Genomic DNA, 18,943 nt, shown 5'->3' on the forward strand with positions numbered 1-18,943 from the left:
ACCCAACCTCCATTTAAGCACCTGCAGACTGACAGACTGACGTACACAAATGACTCTAGTTCGACTTAGGTCAATATCATTTAAGTGGATCTACTCTAAGTAGAACGAAAGTGGGATGCAAAGCAATAGCTCTAACCTTATAGCTGCTTATCTGAGAGTGAGTCTTATTCGATTCAAAGACACTTACCAAGGCTCAAGTGGACAGAATGGGGTTTATTTCAGTTGAAAGCTTTATCAGGATAAACTTTCCCTGTCTTGGGAATAAGACCTATTGAACTAGATAGTACTTCAGGATAATATATAGGATAGCACTGTAAAATTCATGATTCCTTTGATAATATCTGCAAGAAAAATACTAATGCAATCATTGCAGAAACAATGAAAAGTGATTATATAACTGTTGCATTTCTTGTTCTGTAATTTTCTTTTAGTGAAGTTCAATGGATTATTATTTCATTGTAAACCACATGAATTTTGTGGATAAAAAGTATTATATTTCCCCACATTTTTAATTTATGTGTTCCAATGTCTTGGGAAAAGATTGGAAATGAATTAGTATCTAAGTTCTTCTATCAAACAATTTGAAGGTTTAGAGACAATAATAAATTTCTCACAATTTATCTTCTCATTTTTTGCCACAGCTTACTTTGGTGATTGTCATGCCTAAAGCTTTAAAAAGCTACATTGGCATCATTTGCATTATTAAAAATGTAATAGCATCCATAATTTAGGAAACATGAAACAAAATATATATGTAATTAACTGATGGTTTGAGCATGAAAACATACGACTTCATTTGTCATTATGATTGACTGTATGGTCTAGACTGTATGGATACCTGAATTATCCTTGTACTTATACTCTGAAGTCTTGTCTTTATAGCAGTACCTTTACAGACATAAATCTTCTCAGTAATCCAGTGAAGTGACAATATTCTCTCTTAGGGCCACTTGCACCATTTTTTGTGGCCTGTGATGGAACAGCGATAGTTTTGAGGTCCTTTCTGCCTGCAGGTTCTAGATTCAAGAACACAGGGCTCTCTCTGACATTCAGCTATAGCTGACAATTGCATTGCTTAACAATTTGTTGTCCACTCTAAGGACTAGTAACATGTTTAATGAGAATGCAAGATAAGGATAAGACGGTTGGTTTTTTTCTGCTGGAGTGCAGGACTTGACCCTTTTGAACTGCTTTTAAAAATAAAACCACCCTACTAGCTCTACTATTTAGCTTTTTCCTTGCTTTTGTGTTTTTCAAGGGTGTGAAAGAACACAAATGTGGGATCTGTGGTCGGGAGTTCACACTACTTGCCAATATGAAGAGACATGTCTTAATTCACACCAACATCAGGGCTTATCAGTGCCACCTGTGCTTCAAGAGTTTTGTGCAGAAGCAGACTCTCAAAGCCCATATGATTGTGCATTCAGACGTCAAGCCCTTCAAATGTAAGGTGAGTGTTTCTCAGACAGATAAGCAAGACGGATTTGGAGGGTGCAGGCCTATTGCCCCCACAGCTGATGCATGGAAACCTCTGAATTTAGAGGCTGATGTGCATCCTATGCAAGATACAGCAAGGAAAATCTCCTTCATTACGTCCCATCATGCAGGCTGTTTCTTCTAGGCAAACGTTTTTGCAATTCTAGATTTAGGGCAGGAAAGTGAGAGAAAAGAAGGCTGAGAGACCAGCAGGAATTGGCATATGCTTGCAGTCCTAGCCTCCTTCCCTCTCTGCCCCCTGTATGCATCCTTTCCCCCCCCTCTAAGGCCCAGTTGTGACCTGTAGCAGGGGTCATCTGAAGTGGTTATTTCTGTGTGGGCTGCAGGAAGTCACAGACTTTCAGAACTCGGACTTGCATGATGCTGGAAAGCCATAGGCTTGTGCCCTGAATGCATCAGTTGAACTGCTTGTGGTTTTCTCCAATGTTTTAGTTGTTGCAGCAGTAGTACTTTAGTGATACTTCTTAACTGTTTTAAATTTTGTATGTTTTAATTTTACTGTAAGTTTTTTTAAGAAAAGCATTTATAACCTTTAGAAGATAATGATGAAACAAAATGGTAGCCACATTTTGCCATATGAGAGGGCATCAACTCTAGCAAGGAAGGATTCTATATGTATTGCATAATAAATAACAAAGCTGCAAAATAATGTAATCAGCAAAGCTAGAGTTCTTGGTGAATCCCTATAGCATAGCCTATTTATGTAAACAAAACTCAAACAGCAATAAAATTCAATTGAGGGCTTGGAAAACATTTTGGTGCCTTAGTAGGAAATTTAGTGTCTCTCTCCCTGTGGCAAAGGTGTATTAATAAGTGAAATAGTTGTGCTACCCTTTCATGGCACTGAACAATGGCTATGGCCCACATGGCACAGCTCCATTTTTTTCTGGATCCCTGCATCCTGTTACACATAGGACATGACAATTTGTCAGGCCAAGTCCCATCCTCAGACCTGCCACAGAGTTGCTTACATTCACATTCAAATCACAAACGCGAAAAGGAAAAACATGCACACACATGTAGGCAGTTCCCAGTGACATCATTCCACAAACATTAGCAAAGCTCAGCAACATATTTCTTTGCTCAAGCACACGTGCATTACCCTTGCACAAACTGTTCTGCCAGTAGTTGCATAATGGGATGTGAACTGCATCTTCCCAACTGTGCTTGTGTATGCCTAACATTAGTTGGATTCTGAGCTTGTGCACAAGTTGGAGCCTAGTTTCTCCCGCACAACGTCATTTGTGCTAGTGGACTGACGCAGATGGATACTGCCCAGACATGCACAGGCATGCACAAATGCACATTCACAGAGACATTTCTAATGTTAATTTGGAAAATGGCTTCATACTTTCCCATGGAGTCAATAGTAGCAGAGGTAATATGATACACTACTCAGAGCAGTCTTTTCCAACTGGATGCTCTCTATGATTATTTAATTAATAGACAGGAATTTTAATCCTGATCTTCAGCTGAGAAAACAGTTTACAATGACATGACACAAAAAGGAAAAGGGATTCAGAGAGGGGAGGAGAACCAAGCAAAACACAGGGAAATGTTCTCAAATTTAAAGTTCTTGCGGCTATTCTTTCTGGCAGGAAAGGGCAGAAATAAGTTCAGCAAAGCTGTTCCTCCTCTAACAGTGCATGGAGTTTGGTTTATTCATTCATTCATTTTATTTATTATTTTATGTCCTGCTTTTTTTCTTGCAAGGGACCCAAAACAGCTTCCTATTTTATCTTCACAACAAGCCTGTGGGGTAGGTTAGGCTGAGAATCCATGACAGGCCCAAACTCACCCAGTGGGCTTCATGGCCAAGTGGGGAATAGAACCCATGTCTCCTGGGTCCCAGCCCAGCATTCTAAACACTAAACCAGATTGGCTCCAATTTATGTATTTATTTAAAATATTCATGTGCTGCCTATCTCACTACTGGCATCTCTAGGCAGGTCACAATATTAATAACATCATGCAAAGTTTAAAAAAATCACTATAAAACAATAAACCAACAATCTATAAATTAATACAATAATATTATAAATTCCAATAAATTAATTCAATCAAAAGTCCTTAGTGGCTTCTAGTGAATATTAAAATATCTTTGAAAGAGGTAAGTCTTTGCCTAGCTCAAAATAGAATGCAAAGATAGCCATACCTTGCCATAATGTTCTCCCTGAGAGGCAGCCGTGAAGCCTGCCAGTGGCCCTTTGCTCTCCAGAGACTGCCATCCAAGGCAACTGTTAGTTGGAGCTGTGTGTGCTGTCTGCAAGGAGGGGTAAAGTAAGCTCTCCACGGTGGCTCCCTCTTGGCTGACATATGGGGCCAGAATGATGTCTTCTTGCTGTGATCTTTTTCCTGGAAGCCAGAGGAGATGCTGGCTTAGACTTAGGCAGTTCAATTCATCTAAGGGGGTGCCATTTTGAGAAACTGGCTCAAAGTGATAGACAATGGAATACTTATGCAGTAATATACTTTTCTACCTTTTACCATTTCTGGAGACAAGGATATGGCAGTTCATGAAACAGTAGCATTGTCTAGCTGAACTCTACTTTGGTTCATAACTCCTTACCCTAGATGAGAAAGCTTTGAAAACGAGAATGTTGTACTTTTATCTTTTTTATTTTCTTTCAGTTTTATTCTTCATCTTGAGATTGCACATTTATAGCTCTTAGTGTAATTGCTAGCCTACTGATGATAAATATGTCTGACATTTGCATAGCACATTTCATCCCAAAGGGAAGTCAAGGATGCTTAACAATTTGATATACTGGCTAAACACATGAATCAATCCATTTGTGTTGCACTTTTTATCAGGAGAAAATACAAATGATGCCTAGACCTTAAGGCAGGGAGTATATTAACAAAATTGGATAAGGTGGCATCGTACTTCAAACAGGATAAAAAATGAAATAGACTCCAGATTAACCTGCACGGCCATGTCAAAATTAATTTCCTGGGACTGTATGTCTGTTGTTTCATGTGACTAGCCAAAACCTCATGACTAGCTAAAGAAGAAATCATGCTTTTTGTCTGCTTTGCCAACTATCTCTCAACCACCCTCTTAGTTGAAAATGATCTCTAAGTCTACAGTCCTATTCCTAATTACCTGGGAGTGCACCCAACTGAACTGACTGGAACTTAACTGCTCAGGAGACCTGTACAGGAGTAGAATTAAAACCTTGCTTGTTGAATGCAACAAGTAACCATGTGGCTCAAGCCTGAAGTTGAGCTCGGATGGTTTACATTTGAGTTGTTTGTATTTCAGGAATATTTTGTTGAGACATGATTTGTGGGTGAATTAACAAACTATAAATTCACCTGAGGGGGTTTCACCCATGGGCAACACCAGGTTCCTCAGTTCAAACGTCACAGAAACCATGTTCAAATGCAAAACCCCTCCAATTCTGGAAAAAGGAAGTGGCTCAATGACTGCTGAAAGTTGCTGTTACAACTGAACAGCCCCAGAAGGTGTCACATGTACGTTGTGTTATATCAGGGAAAGGGCACTCATGTTTCACACAGGGCCAGTCCTGCAATTACCAGGAGTGAAGTGGGCAACACGGACAGCAGATTTTGGCATCATGAAAGGGCTGCAAATAGATATTATTTTAGTCTTAATTTATTTTTACTGGCAGGGATGGGAAGAGATGCTTGTGGGAATTTCTGCCTCTGATGTCAAAGTAACTTGATTGACCTCGGGTATGATGCACACTAACCTGGGGGAGAAGGTAGTTTTGGTTTCCCACCTCAGATAGCAAAATGTCTTGGGCAGGCGGTTTTATAGCTTCTGTGTGGATCATGCCATAAGTGTATCATTTCCACACAGGTAAAGGTCATATACTGTGCAACAAGCTCCATCAGCCTCGAATTTCTTCTACTACATAAAGCAGAGGAGCCTATTGTCTAATTCGCATTTCCACACAATTCTTCAGCTATTTGTCTTCAGACTGACAGAATATAAAGCACAACGTAAACATAAAGGGAACATGCTGTGAGCAGCACCATTAGAACTGGCCAAGACATCTTACTGCCTGAGAGAAGGGGCAAGATGCTGCCCTTTCCTATTCCATGTACGAAAGCTGACCGGACTGGCAGTGCAACCATACTTCAACACTGGTGATAGGACAGCATCTTCCACTGCACCTGTGGGGAAAGTGTGAGTTGCAGTGGGGCAGTGCAGGGAAGGGCACATGAGATGCCAAGTTCCATCCTTCGAAAACTCACCACCACTCCCTGCCTCCGAGCAGGCTTCCTCACTCCGTCTAGAGCCAGCCTGAAGAGCTGTGCAACTGAGCAGGTTCTGTCAGTCAGTGATGATGGGTCCCTCCACATGGGCAAGGCCAGATGCGCATACCAGAGCACCTCTAAGTTCACTATTACACTTTTGAAAACCAAGCAGTAAACATGGTTTGAAGCTGCAGCTGGGTAAGAAACAGGAAGTGAAAACAATTTGAGATTCATGAGGAATGCCTGTCTATACATTTCCTATTTAGTCAGCATTCCAACAATACCACCACATAATTATTACAATACTGTTCTATGTAGAACATGGCTCTATTTCTATTCCTGTTTCGCAGTGACAGTCCACGGTCTCCCCACAACTAGCTCTTAGGCATCAAGAACGGCTGCTGCTACTACAAACAGGATGTTGGCTAACATGTACTGCAGCAGCCCCCCCTTTCTCCCTTTATCTTACATGACTATGGCAATAGGGTTACTCCATGTAGGGGAACTTGGAGTGAACCACAAGCCAGCCAGGTATTCCAGAGTTGCATGCTGTGCCTTCATTTTGTGTCACTTAGGGTGGCTGTGTGGCCTACTTTATAAAGAGTAGTCTGCAGGAAAGTCAAAGGAAGGATATCATCTGTTTGAAGGAGACTTCTATTTGAAAGGCTTGGTTCAACCACCTCCAACTGGTAGCTGCCACACACAGGATCAAATATTGTAATATTGTATGCTCCAGGTGTGTTGACTGGTTCCAGGGCATACTGTGAAGGTACACAAGACAACCATCTTGTTGAAGCTAAACAGGTTTGGGTCTGGTCAGTGCTTGGAGGGGGAGTCCACCCGAGAATCTTTTGTAGCCACCTTTTCCACCAAGGAAGCAAGGTGTAATGTGCTACCACAGCTTGGAGTGCCTTTGTTGTCACAGTTGCCTGCTAATGGCAAACCCAGCACTGCTCACCAATGGAGATCAGGGTCCACCAGCAGGCACCTGTTGGGCCCTAGGACAAGTCCAGGACATTTTCCTGCTTGCAGTGAAGGACAAGATGGCACCCTCCATCCCACCTACTGAAGCTAACTGCCTCTTACTTCAGCACTGGTGGCTGGACAATATCCTCCACCAAATGTGAGGCCAGCAGGCCAGCATAGGGATGCCAGGCAGGATGCTGAAACATATCACTCCACAAAGGGGAGTAGCCGGGGGGCTGTCATGGCAGCCCCCGCCATGCCACCCACCACCTGCATCCTGAGGCACCTGCCTTACCTGAACTCTTGATCAGGCCCGCCCTGCAGGGCCCTTTCAAGCCTGGAGTCCATGCTTGTGCAGGGTTATCTCTGTGCTTGTTACCTTAGGGCAGGCATTCCAGCCAGTTGGAATAGATGAAATAACCCACAGGAAGCTGGGGTTTAGCGTAGGGACAGTGAAAGAGGGAACCCCGGAGGGCTGAATTTGCTTATTTGAAGAAAAAAAGTTATGTACATTTTTGTGTTTTGCAAGTTGCTTTGAGTCTTCTGGATCTGACAGCATAGAAACCTAAGTCAGGAGAACACTGGTCTAGCAGCCACGTTTGCCATATAACATTGTCAGAATTCATAGAGTGTATCTGCTACAAAAACAGAAACGTATCTTTGCTGTGCATTCATGGTCAATGCAGAGAAGCCTGTTACTCAACTGACAGAACAAACAAATGAATAAATAAAAGAAGTGATCCACGGGTGTCAGCAGAGAATCAGACCCCTTTTGCCTGACAGGGAAAAAACCCCTCTTCTGAGGCATTTGGGCTCAGCCAGGCCTCTTTGGCTGGCATTCAGGGAGTTAAGGCAATGACCAGATAGCCGCTTTTTGGCACCAGGTTCCTCCTCAACAGAAGGAAGGATATAGCTGTACGAACTGCTTGCTTAACAATGGCCTGCCTGTCCCCAGGGAATGGCCTGCAAATAGATTTCATCTTGCTTTCTCTTGTACTTTTTGGAGCTTCCTGTTTTCTCACGGCCCTTTTGGACAGTTTACAGTCTTTCTCCCTCTCCCTCTCTCTTACTTTCAGGAAAGGAACACCCTTCTTATTAAACCTTCGGTTTTTTATTATTATTGAAAGAAGAATACAAGGGAAGAACAGCACAGCAGTGTCCTTTCTACCTCACGGCAGGCTGCAGCTTTTCTTTGACTTGTTTCTCAGAGCAAAAGAAAACACCCAGCCTTCCTACACAGCTAATCACAGCTACACAGAGGCTCTGTGCAGCTTGAGAGCAGAAGAAAGACTTTGTCACTGACATTTCCTTGCCCATTTGGTTTTTCCTCTCAAAGGACAGAGCTACCTGCTGTCTTTTATGCCAGTCCACCCAGATGTTTGGTTTCAACGTCATCTCAAACAGTTTTTGCTATCAACTTTTGTCATTTAGTGAATGCGAACAGCACTTCCCTACCTTAATCTTTCTCCTGTTTTGGTGTTAAAGACTTGAGGCCTTTGCTTACACACTGGGCTTCAGAAAACAGGAAGTGGAAGGATCAAACCTAGGATTCACCTAGACCAGCCTTCTGTTGACACAGGGGCGAACAACTGCCCACAGGAACCCCACAAGCAGGCCATGAGGGCAAGAGCATCCTCCAGCCCATGTTCCCCCACAACTGGTGTACCTAGGCCTTACTGCCTCTAATATTGGAGGCAGTGTATAGCTATCAGAAGTAGTAGGGATAGTTAGCCTTCCTTTTCAAGAATTTGTCCAGGCTTTTTTAAAGCTATCCAAATTGCTGGGTAACACTACATCTTGTGTTAGTGAATGCCCAAGTTTAACTATGTATTGTGTGAAGAAGTATTCCTGTTATCTGTCTTGAAGCTCAAAGTAATCAGCTTCATGCAATAACCTGAGTTCTTACACTATGAGAGAGGGACAAAAATGTCTCCCTATGTTTTCCACACCATCCTGATGGGAATCATGCTAGTTCTTCTTGGTTTTATGGAGGCAGTGTCCTAGATTAATGTCTCTAAACATTAATTTTAGAATACTTTCACTGAAGTCTGATAAAAATCTGTTCAGTAACTTTGGAACTATCCTACCAGAAGTTTGTCATGGATTTTATCCACAGACTTGTCCAAAACGTGCTTTGATTTAGATTTGCAAAATTCTAAATTAATGTCCAATTTTTTAAAAGGACAACTATATTAAATGATACCCTATCTCTGTTAGGCCTATCCTCTATACAGTTGCCTAATATCCTTTTTAAAATAAGTCACTGCATCTTTCAGGGGTAGACAACTTGGTGCTCACCATGTGTTTCAGACTACAGCTCCCATCAGTGAACAGAACCAATGGTCAGAGGTTATGAGAAGTTTAGTCAAAAAACTTAAGCACTCTACCTTAACATGACAGAATAGTCTTACTCTCACCATCCAGAGAAAGGCATGAAGTATACTTCCAAATGAAAAATACTTTATTGAAAGCAAAGCATAACCATTGGACAATTCCTTGTACCAGTAGTTATGTGATACTGGGGGATGTACCATGCAATAGTAAGAAAGTGTACCATACTACCGGCATTACATAATGCATTACATAATTACATACTACCGGCATTACATAAGTGTACATGGTAGACAGGAGGACAACCGGCATTCAGAGTACAATTTCAATTTGTATGCCCAACAATGCACAGGGAGAGCATTTTTTTTGGTAGGCGGTTATAACATGCCAACAATGTCTTCCAGTTTCTAGCAAACTTTCTTCTTTCTCATGAAATCCAAAAGTTTTGTTTTGTAACAAAGCCAAAAATCTCTACACCCAAGAGAGCCAAAGCTTTGCTACGGGCTCCTTAATGGATTGGGAAAGAATAGCTCCGGGTGGGGCTGCTCCTGGGCACAGAATGGAGAAGCATGACCAAATCAAAGATTAATGAAGAAACGGAGGCGTCATGATGCCTGAAAAGGAAATGCACAGCCTTCCTCTTCATCTGTTTTATTTTCCTGCAGCATTCCAGGCATTCTTTCCCTATCCAGTAGAGGTCCTGATTCTAATCCCATTCTTTCCCAGTTTTTGGCATCATCTAGGATGAGGCTGCTCTGCACTTAGTATTAAACTCTGCCTGAGAGGATTTGGAGAATTCACTGGGCTATTTCAAATACTGCATTACAACAAATCCAGGATTGCTCTTAAATTATCACAGCCAACTTCTGCTGAAAATGCTTATTTGTTAAGAGTTGCACCTTAGATTTTTAGAGGTGCATTTTTTAAAAACCCTCACGTATACATTTCAAGATCAAATAATATTTTGTAGACTAGTAACTCCCATCCTGTTAGTAATTACAGCCCAGTCCTTAGTGAGTGAGTGTCTTTGGTGAGTGTCAGCAGCAAACACGCCACAATAAAGACAATCTGATTCTCTCCTTGGGAAGCTATCCAGCTCTGATGAATGGATGGATGAATTTTAGTTTAATATACAATGAGTTACACTAGTTAAATACCCATGGATCAGCTTATTTCTAAGATAAACCTTGACATTTTGCACTATACAGCAAGCTGTAACCTCAGCATTGGAACTCAGAGTCATAAGTTGGCAGTTCTGCTTTCTTGATCTTATCAACCCTTCTGTTCAATGCCCAATGAATGTTGTAAAAGCCTTCAAAATATGATGGTTGCTGTGTGAGCCAAGTGCTTTCCATGTGGCCTCATCATGTTTAAATCAGATCTCCATCTGCAAAGGCACTCTGTCACATTTACTTGATTAACAAGATATTCATCTATAGACCTGGACTAGCAATACATTTATAGTAATTGAGTCATTGTTTTTGATAAGAATTTACCAAAATTTGCAAATATCTTCATAAACAAGATGGAAGAACTTGAGATTTTAACAGTCTGAATGTAGGAAAAAGCAAAACCCAGATTTGTTTTCATTCTAGCTGTGGCCTTTGTTTCCTTAACTCTTAAAAGGCTGCGCTCAAATCCCTGTGGACTTAACTATGTTTGTGATGCTGAATTAAGGTTGCTACCTCTGTTTTCTGAGGAGCCCCTTGTCTTTGACAGCCACAGACATATACAGCATGGCCATCTCCATTCTGGAAAAAGTTGCAGCTATTGAATTTGGTTGATGCTGATGGATAAGAATTTTATTTAGTTCTTGTTCAGTAAAAACCTACCAAAATGTGAACATTTCTTCATAAAAAAATGTTAAGAAGATGAGTTTTCAAGCATTCAAACGTGGGAGATAGCAAATGGGCAGATCTGTCTGTCCCTAGTTTATAAGCAGAAGGAACTGTTCAGGTTTCTCCTTTTTGCAGATTTTAAAATGCAAACTGCAGATCTGTTGACATGCTCTATTTCAAGAAAACAGAATGATCTCTTCTAGCAAGTGTATCTGTAGAATAAATCACTTTGATTGTCATTGGTCTTTTAACAGCTATGCGGAAAAGAATTTAATCGAATGCACAATTTAATGGGACACATGCACTTGCATTCTGACAGCAAGCCATTCAAATGCCTCTACTGCCCCAGCAAATTCACCTTGAAGGGGAACCTCACCAGACACATGAAAGTCAAACATGGAGTCATGGAAAGAGGATTTCGTTCTCAAGGTAAATGACTGGCAACCAGGCTGACTTTGCAATACATTCTGTAATATTAAACACCAAAAAAAATATTTTGTGTAATAGGGCCAGGGACCCTACATACCTAACTGACCCAAATCTTGTCAAGTAAGAAGAGGCTCTGTGTCCAAGAGAGTGAAAACAGATATATTGTGCGCCATTGTTACACAGATGAAGGAAACATGGCTGACCTGGAAGAAAAGGCCAGAGCTTGTCACATGACCTCTCTGGGTTTTCAGAGTCTTAAAGGGCTGTCTGGTATAATTGGCAGTCAGTGCTCACAGCAAGTGCTGTCTGTGATATTTCCAAGGGTCAGATTTCTGCAGGTATGATACCAAGACTTGGCTGTAAATCTTTTATAAGGTATCTTGCAACTGATAGGCTAGATAGCAGCAGTGCAGGCCTTTCTTACTCAGCAAACAACTGTAATTTTGTAATTCCATGAACTGTTTCAGCTATAAAATTAAGGTGTTGGCTTTATGGACTTTAAGTCATAATACTTGGGTATGAATTTGATTTGATCCATAAAACTGAATCGTCTAAATTGTTTTCCAAATACCTCCTGCGAATTTAGTACTGTAATTATGCTAAATGTTGTGATTAAGACTGTCCAGCAGGTTTAGGAACTTTATTGAGGGAGCGGGGGAGAAATGAAAACGGACAAATTGTAACAGAAGAACTTGAAAAGGGTTTCCATTCAGAAATTATAGCTAATTAGCATATCCCAAATTGGATATGGGAACACACTCAAATTTGCATTTCAAAAACTGGAAATTGCCACTTCTTCCTACTGAAACTAGTAAGCACAAGTTTGTTGCACAAGTGTTGGTTTATGTTGGAACAATGTCACTGATGCTGGGACACTACTGGATACTACCTGACTTAAATCCCATTAATGTGAATGATTCTGCTCTAAGTAGGACTAATTTTAGATGCAACTCCATGGGATGGGAGCTAAAACATTCTGCACAGAATCTGAGTTCAATTATTTAAAGTATAAAATGACTGTCAATCTGTGAATGCACCAGTTAACATTAATTGTTTTTAAACATTCTTAGGACTTGGAAGGGAACGAATAAGAACATCACAAATAGAAGCCTCAGGAAGCATGGAACAGGAAGAACCCTTTGACCTTTCCCAAAAAAGCCAAGGGAAGGAGCTTTCATTTCACTCTGATGGCGAAAGTGTGAAAGGGAGTTCATGTCATGAGGAAGAGGAAGACAACTGCCTTGAGTCAGAGCAGTATAGCCCTGGCATGTTCCACAGCAACAACAAGGCATATACGCTGCATGATCTTTCAGGCCAACCAGAGCATGAGATGAAAGACTTCAGGGAGTTGTACTGTGACGGGAAAGAGAAACGGCTGGATGGAAAATGTGAGGAGAAGAAAGAAAATGAAGGAAAAGAAAGCTGTGAAGAGAGAGACTTTGTGAATAACAATGAAAAACACCTGAGTTTTAGCCACTTTGAAAATAATAGACTCACTCAGTCTCTTTCCAGCTACCTATACTTTCAGCACAGAAACAAGAGTTTAAAGGAACTGTTGGAAAGGAAAATGGAAAACCAAACTGTTTTTCTTGGTATCTAAATCAAGACCTCAGGAGTCTAACTTTTCATTCTGTTGCAAGTGCCAACTAGGCCAGGCCTCTGTCCTATTAAACTAAGATTCTGTCCCATTCTAGGAGGGTCAAGGAACAGAAACCAGATCAAGTCTGTTTAGACCAGGGGAACTGAACCTCTTTCAGACCAAAGACCAAATTCACTTTCAGAGATACTCTTGGGGAGCTGCAGTGCCAGCAGAGTGTGAGGCAAGTTCAAAAGGAGGCAGAGCAAAAGACAAAAATATGCCAACTAGCACCACATTTTAACTAAAGGTGCTAGTAATGCCAGTAATGAAAGCATTCAGCCTTTTAGAAGGGGTGGGGGGCAGGCAAAATCAGGAAAGCCACCAATCAGAGGTTGAGAAAAGGGGTCATGGCTTTCTGGAGAACCCCAGATGGGCTGTATTTGAGCCATGAGCCTGAGAGTCAACACCACTAATGTAGACAATGCCTGGCTTGGTCCTCAATAACCGCCCTGGTGCCAGGTTATCAGAAATAAAGCAATCAAGTTGTGATCTGAAACTAATTCTTCAGAAGAGTTAGTCATGCTGAATTCAGTGTAATTTAGGGTTGAACTAGACATGATGTTAAATGTGTCTTTGTATTATACATGCCGGGTTTAAAAAAAACCCAAAATAGATGCTTTTCCTCCCAATGCAAATAGCACCATAAGAGAAGGACTTACACTCTGGATGGCTGGTGGTGTCAGTGGAACAGCATTCAAGTCTCACTGACACCAGCTGCAAGGCTGATAATTAGCACAAAAACCAACTGATGGCCACCTGAATTTATAAAGCCTGCAGGTTGAATGCAAACACACGTTTAAGGTGCAATCTAAGCAGTTTCAGACAGAAAAAAAGCCTGCATATTCCTACATGCTGGGAGATACAGCTTTTTTTTTTTTTTGGTCAACATGTGCATAAGATTATGCCCTCGATTTCTAATCCAGTGTGGTCCTTACTCTGACAAAAGTGCACTTCAATCAACCATGCACTTTTACTTAGAAGTAAATGTGCCTGTATCTAGTGTACCTTACTCCCAAGTAAATGTGCACGTGATTCTTTTCTTAATCTCTTGGTGCATGGTGACAATGCTGTGAGCTGCAGTATATTGAATTCCCAATAGCTTGGTACTATAAACAGGATTTAATATTAAGTGGTCAATTATGCATCACCAACAATGCATAATAGTTATACATGTTAATTTTATATATAGATGCCCATTTAGAATACAAATAAATGCAATAAAGTGAGTTAAAGTGAGTGAAACTGTCAAGTGGCCGGTATGCCTGCAGTCTGCTGCAAAGGTGCAAACTGTTGGTGGCCACTTCAAGACCCCTTGGCTCCCTCCTTATTCTTCTCCGACTTGAAGCCAGACTTGGACTGAACAGCTTTTCTAGCAGAGGATCCCCTTGGATAGAGGACTGTCCTTTGAAAAGTAAGATACCTGATCACCCTACCTCTTGCGGTAAAGTTTCTCTCAGTCTTAGAAGTAACGTGAGGTTAATATCCTACGTGGAGCAATATGTCTAAGATCTCAACAAAGTGTAAGAATCCACAAATTGTCAAGACAGGCCTGTTAAATTTATGGGCACAATGGTCAAATGTCTACCAAGCACTGAGTAGTCCATAATGTATAGCTAGCATGCTTCCCTTGGTCTAGTGGCCACAAGTTTGACAGACCTAACTGCATACACCTATAGTGGCCAAATGCAGGTCCAAATGTAGCCCTTTATATGGGCTCTGAAAGTCCTCCCAATTTTTAATTAAAATATTAAAAAGTTTGCAAACGGGTTCACATATAAGAAGGAGAAATATATTTTTAAAGCTGAATAGTGTATATAATAGCCTAGTGAGACCCAAGCTCACATTTTCCATAACTATGAAATCGCCATGTCTACATTGTGCTGCACAGCCTGACTGCTCACAAAGGGATTCAGATTTGGAAACATTTGCTGTTTTAACTGTCATGTCTAACTTGGAAAGGCCCTTGGGAACTGTAGTTTTAGGCACAATGTGAGGGGGCTTGCGTTCCTAACAGTAGTATTCTCATAAAACTAAAGTATTTAGTATTGTTTGTGAGAAGCAATGGACCAGATTCAAATCAAAGCCAGATCAGATGCACTGGCAGAAGTGGACTTCCCATGGCAGACTCTCCAGCCCTCTGAAAAGGCTACTAAAGAAATCAGGAGACCCTACTGACTGGGTGAGCTGTTGAATGAAGAAAGGGGAGGATCTGAAAATACTGGGTGAGGAAACCAGTGCTGGCTGCAGGATTTTGAGGGCTCTTGGGCAAAACATTCTCCCCATTATCACCAGTTGCTGTTGCTATTCTGCCTCTTTCTCATGGGTGCTACCGCCTGCTTGCCTGACAGGCAGAGAGAGTAAGTAAACCATGAGCATCTGCTCCTCCTTCCCCTAATCACTGTTAGAACCAGAATGAGAGAGAGGTGAGCAAGCAGGTTGGAAAGATGCAAAGGAGAAGATCTCATCAGTTCGCCTTGCTAGATTGGTGGTCTGGCTGGTGTTCATCCATGCTTTCCCTTGATGCCAAACCTGGAGGGATCTTCCATGAGTGGATCCCTTTTTGCTGGGAAGACAGGTCCTTGATCCAACCTCATGGCTATGGGAAGCTTAACAGTTGCAAATCTGTAATGGAGATTCGACCTTAGAGAGAGAAGGGTTCAGCAGAAGCAAAATGCTTTAGTTAAGAGCCAGCAACACTCAGCACAGGTTCTGGGAAGCTAAGTCAGATTCTGCAAGGTACAGCACAATATAGCAGACAAGTGGAAAATTCAGAGGAAATATTGATTGTAGCTCATGATGAAAGGATGTGGCTAGGACAGCAAACGGTATCAGTAACATGAAGATCAATTAACAAATGAGTTTGGCACTGTAACAGCTGACTCAGGAGAACTCAGATGTGTTTAGAAGTTGGGTGCTAATAAAAAGTAAGGACCTCTTATGCCCCCTGTAAACTGGTGCACAATATGAAGGTGACCTCTGGATGATGATGATGATGATGTGGAAACAAACCAAAATAACCTTGGAATCTGAACTGTAACAGGATCTCTCAGGAGAAGGTCCTAGATTTCAACTTCATTTTCATGTGCGAAAAGATCAGAACCTATAATTTCTGATAGATTATTGTGTCTGGTTATGATTTTGTCCCTTATTTGTCTTTTCACATGGTATATCTAAATGTTTCTCAAAGGAGGGGTGATTTGCTATTACTGCCTCTATGCTCCTCTGTTGAGATTTTTGTACTGGCTCTCCACATTTTGAATTTTACTGTTTCCATGGTGTTGCTGCATCTGGCTGTAGATGGTGCAAATATAAAAAGTGCAATTTAAAATATAATATTTATTATACCAAGGAGAGTTTTTAATAAAATCTTGCCATGTGTTCAATGACTCGTTGTGTCTGCTTAAATGAATAGACAGCAACATTAACCATTTGTATTCTTGTATTTCTGTACTGATGTGTGGGATATTATTTTTTATAAAACACAATACAAGTAAAATACAACTGAAGTTCCAGTATAGTTATTGATAGCAGCTCATCTAAATGTTACATGTCTAAATGTATTTTGTTAATTTAAAACAAATAAATAAAGATATACCAAAGGTGCTGCTGTATGTTCTGTCATGGTCACCCAGGAATTCCACGTATCCCTGTCCAGATATACTTATGAGTCTCGGTTCCTCACAACTTTGCCACATGGTCCTTTTTCCCTGGGGGCAGCACTTAGCTGGACTTCCCTTCTTTTGGTGAAGAGATTACTGGAGAACTATGGTGTTGTGTAATATTTTTATTTATTTAGAAAGATGCAAGCAGAGCAGAAGGGGAGACAGATGTCACAAAACCTCTGCAACAGCCAATCTCCTACCCCACGTCAGATCTCTAGAGCAAGATACTGGCATCCCTCTGAGTGCCCTCAACTCAAAGCTAGCTGTCACCTTTGTGTGCTTGCTCTCACTTTCTATACATTTCCAATAATGCTTCTGTTGTGTTCTGCACACAGGGCACAAAGCCATGGGGGTAGTAGTAAAATGAAGAAATGAGTCGCACTTCAACCATTGGCTTCCATTCATAGGAGACCCCAAGCCATTTGGGGCCACCTGCCAATCCTTCTGGCCCGTAACATGCTTTTGTTCAAAACCTGAAGCTCTTCTGAGTGGCCCATGATAAAGACATATAGTTAAAACTGTCAGCCTATTCACACTTAAATTTAATGTTTTCCACTGAAGTCAGTGGGAGTTACCCTTGAGTACATGCACCATATGTGGCTTAGCCAAGCTCAGATAATAAGTAGAAGCTGAGCAGGGTAAATTAAGTGGTATAGAAGTTAAATAATGATAGGAAGAACTTCCAAACATTAGGTCAAACCAATATTCTGTCTAGGTCAGGACACTTCAGAAGCTCAGCTTTTCACAAGCTTACTGCTGAAATGAGCAAATGGACATTACATGGAATATTTCCAAATGTGGATAATGTGTCTTGTCCCTCTTGTATGATCTCTCCCTTCCCAAATCTTTGTTCCAGTTTTCTACCTATATGCATAGGACACACAGGATACAAAGGCACCTCCATACATAACATGGGGAGGTTCCATTCTGTAGCTCAGGCTGTGAGAGAGAACTGGTTGGGAGACAGGAAGAGAGGCAGAGAGGCAAACATACCATATTTCACCTGATCCATGATGCAGTGGAGGGGAATTCCTTCTGCTGTTCTCCAAACCAAAAAACCCAGATGGTATTTACATTGTTGTTGAATTCAGCATTTTCAAAGTCTGTTTCCACCCATACCTGAACCCATTTCTCTTGACTTCTTTTCTCCTCCAGGGCCCTTGTATCTTACCTGTTTTTGAGCATCCTTCCAGGATGTGAACTCATGTCTACCTACTGAAAGAGTCAGCAATCCTAACCACAGAACCACTGGAGGATGTTTGGACTGGGGAGAAGTGCTTCCCCTTCAATGGAGAGAAGCTGCACTAGTCCAGGGTGGGGAGCACACCCACCCCAGCACACCTTCAGGAAGCTCTGTGGGTGTAGATTTATTCCTGTGTTAGGCATCAATATGATGCTATGACTGGACAATTCAAGACCTGAGAGCTTTATAAAAGACCAGCTCCCAGTGGTCTTTTCCAGAAAACTGGAGAATAGGCATTTTAATATGGATTGCGATGGTCACTTATGTGCTGCCAAACTTTTTTTTTTAAAGGAACTGCATCACCTCATTCACACACCAAACAAAAGACAAATCCATGAGTAAAGGTGCAAATTTAGAAACCATTATATAATTTAAATGGAAATACAATGCATTTCAACACAGTGGAGAAAACTCAACAGTTGAGGGTGTACCTGCTCAGCCTGCTGTCTGAATTCTAACAGTTGATGGCAAACATCAAGGCCCTTGCAAAGCTCTCTTTGCAATTCTTAGTTGTGGGCCAAACTTGAACTAAACAGCCCTTCCAACAGAGGACAGGTCCATCTATAGGACTGTTCTCATCCAGCTATCCAGAATGGAGGGCTACCCTTTTTAAAATAGGACATCAGGTCACCTAACTTTGCTACCTGCATTCTGTACTCTCCTTGCATTTCTTAATCTACCACTGCAGCATTGCAAGTTAAAAGCAATTTTTACCACAGACTGACAAAGTGGCTGACTGACCATGATGGCCCAGTGGATCCCAAGCAGAGGAGCCACTCTCTGGCCCCTGGCAGCTTGGCCTTTGCACTTCCCCCTTTGCACTCCTGCTCACCAAGCAGAAAAGGGGCCACCGAGCAGAGATGCCTCCAACTCGCAGAGGGCAGAAGGGCTTAAAAGGCACACACTGCCTGTTCCATTAGCTGTGGAGAAGCAGCACAGGCTGTTCTAGTAGAAACCTGCTTTCAAAGTCTACTGAACTCTGAAAATCCAAATTGCCCTCTTCTACAGAGGGCAGTGCTCTATTTAAAAGGCCACCATTGCCCATCAAGCATTACCCACAGGACAGTAGGCTGAGTAGGCAGGTATGTAGACCACGATGTGTTGACATGCA

At 41.5% G+C, this 18,943-nt stretch overlaps 1 protein-coding gene across 3 annotated transcripts in view; it reads left to right on the forward strand.

Moving 5' to 3' along the window:
* Window positions 1-16,529, forward strand: part of ZNF366 (zinc finger protein 366) — a 43,099-nt gene extending 26,570 nt beyond the window's left edge. For all 3 annotated transcript variants that reach the window (XM_044446503.1, XM_044446502.1, XM_044446504.1), the window contains 3 exons: window positions 1,259-1,450; window positions 11,114-11,288; window positions 12,359-16,529. In XM_044446503.1, the coding sequence (XP_044302438.1) occupies window positions 1,259-1,450; window positions 11,114-11,288; window positions 12,359-12,888 (897 nt within the window). In that variant the 3' untranslated portion in view covers window positions 12,889-16,529. The remainder of the gene's footprint in view (window positions 1-1,258; window positions 1,451-11,113; window positions 11,289-12,358) is intronic.
* The last annotated feature ends 2,414 nt before the right edge of the window (window positions 16,530-18,943 follow it).

Source organism: Varanus komodoensis, unplaced genomic scaffold, assembly GCF_004798865.1.
Source record: "Varanus komodoensis strain SLA01 unplaced genomic scaffold, ASM479886v1 scaffold5, whole genome shotgun sequence".
Lineage (NCBI taxonomy): Eukaryota > Metazoa > Chordata > Lepidosauria > Squamata > Varanidae > Varanus > Varanus komodoensis.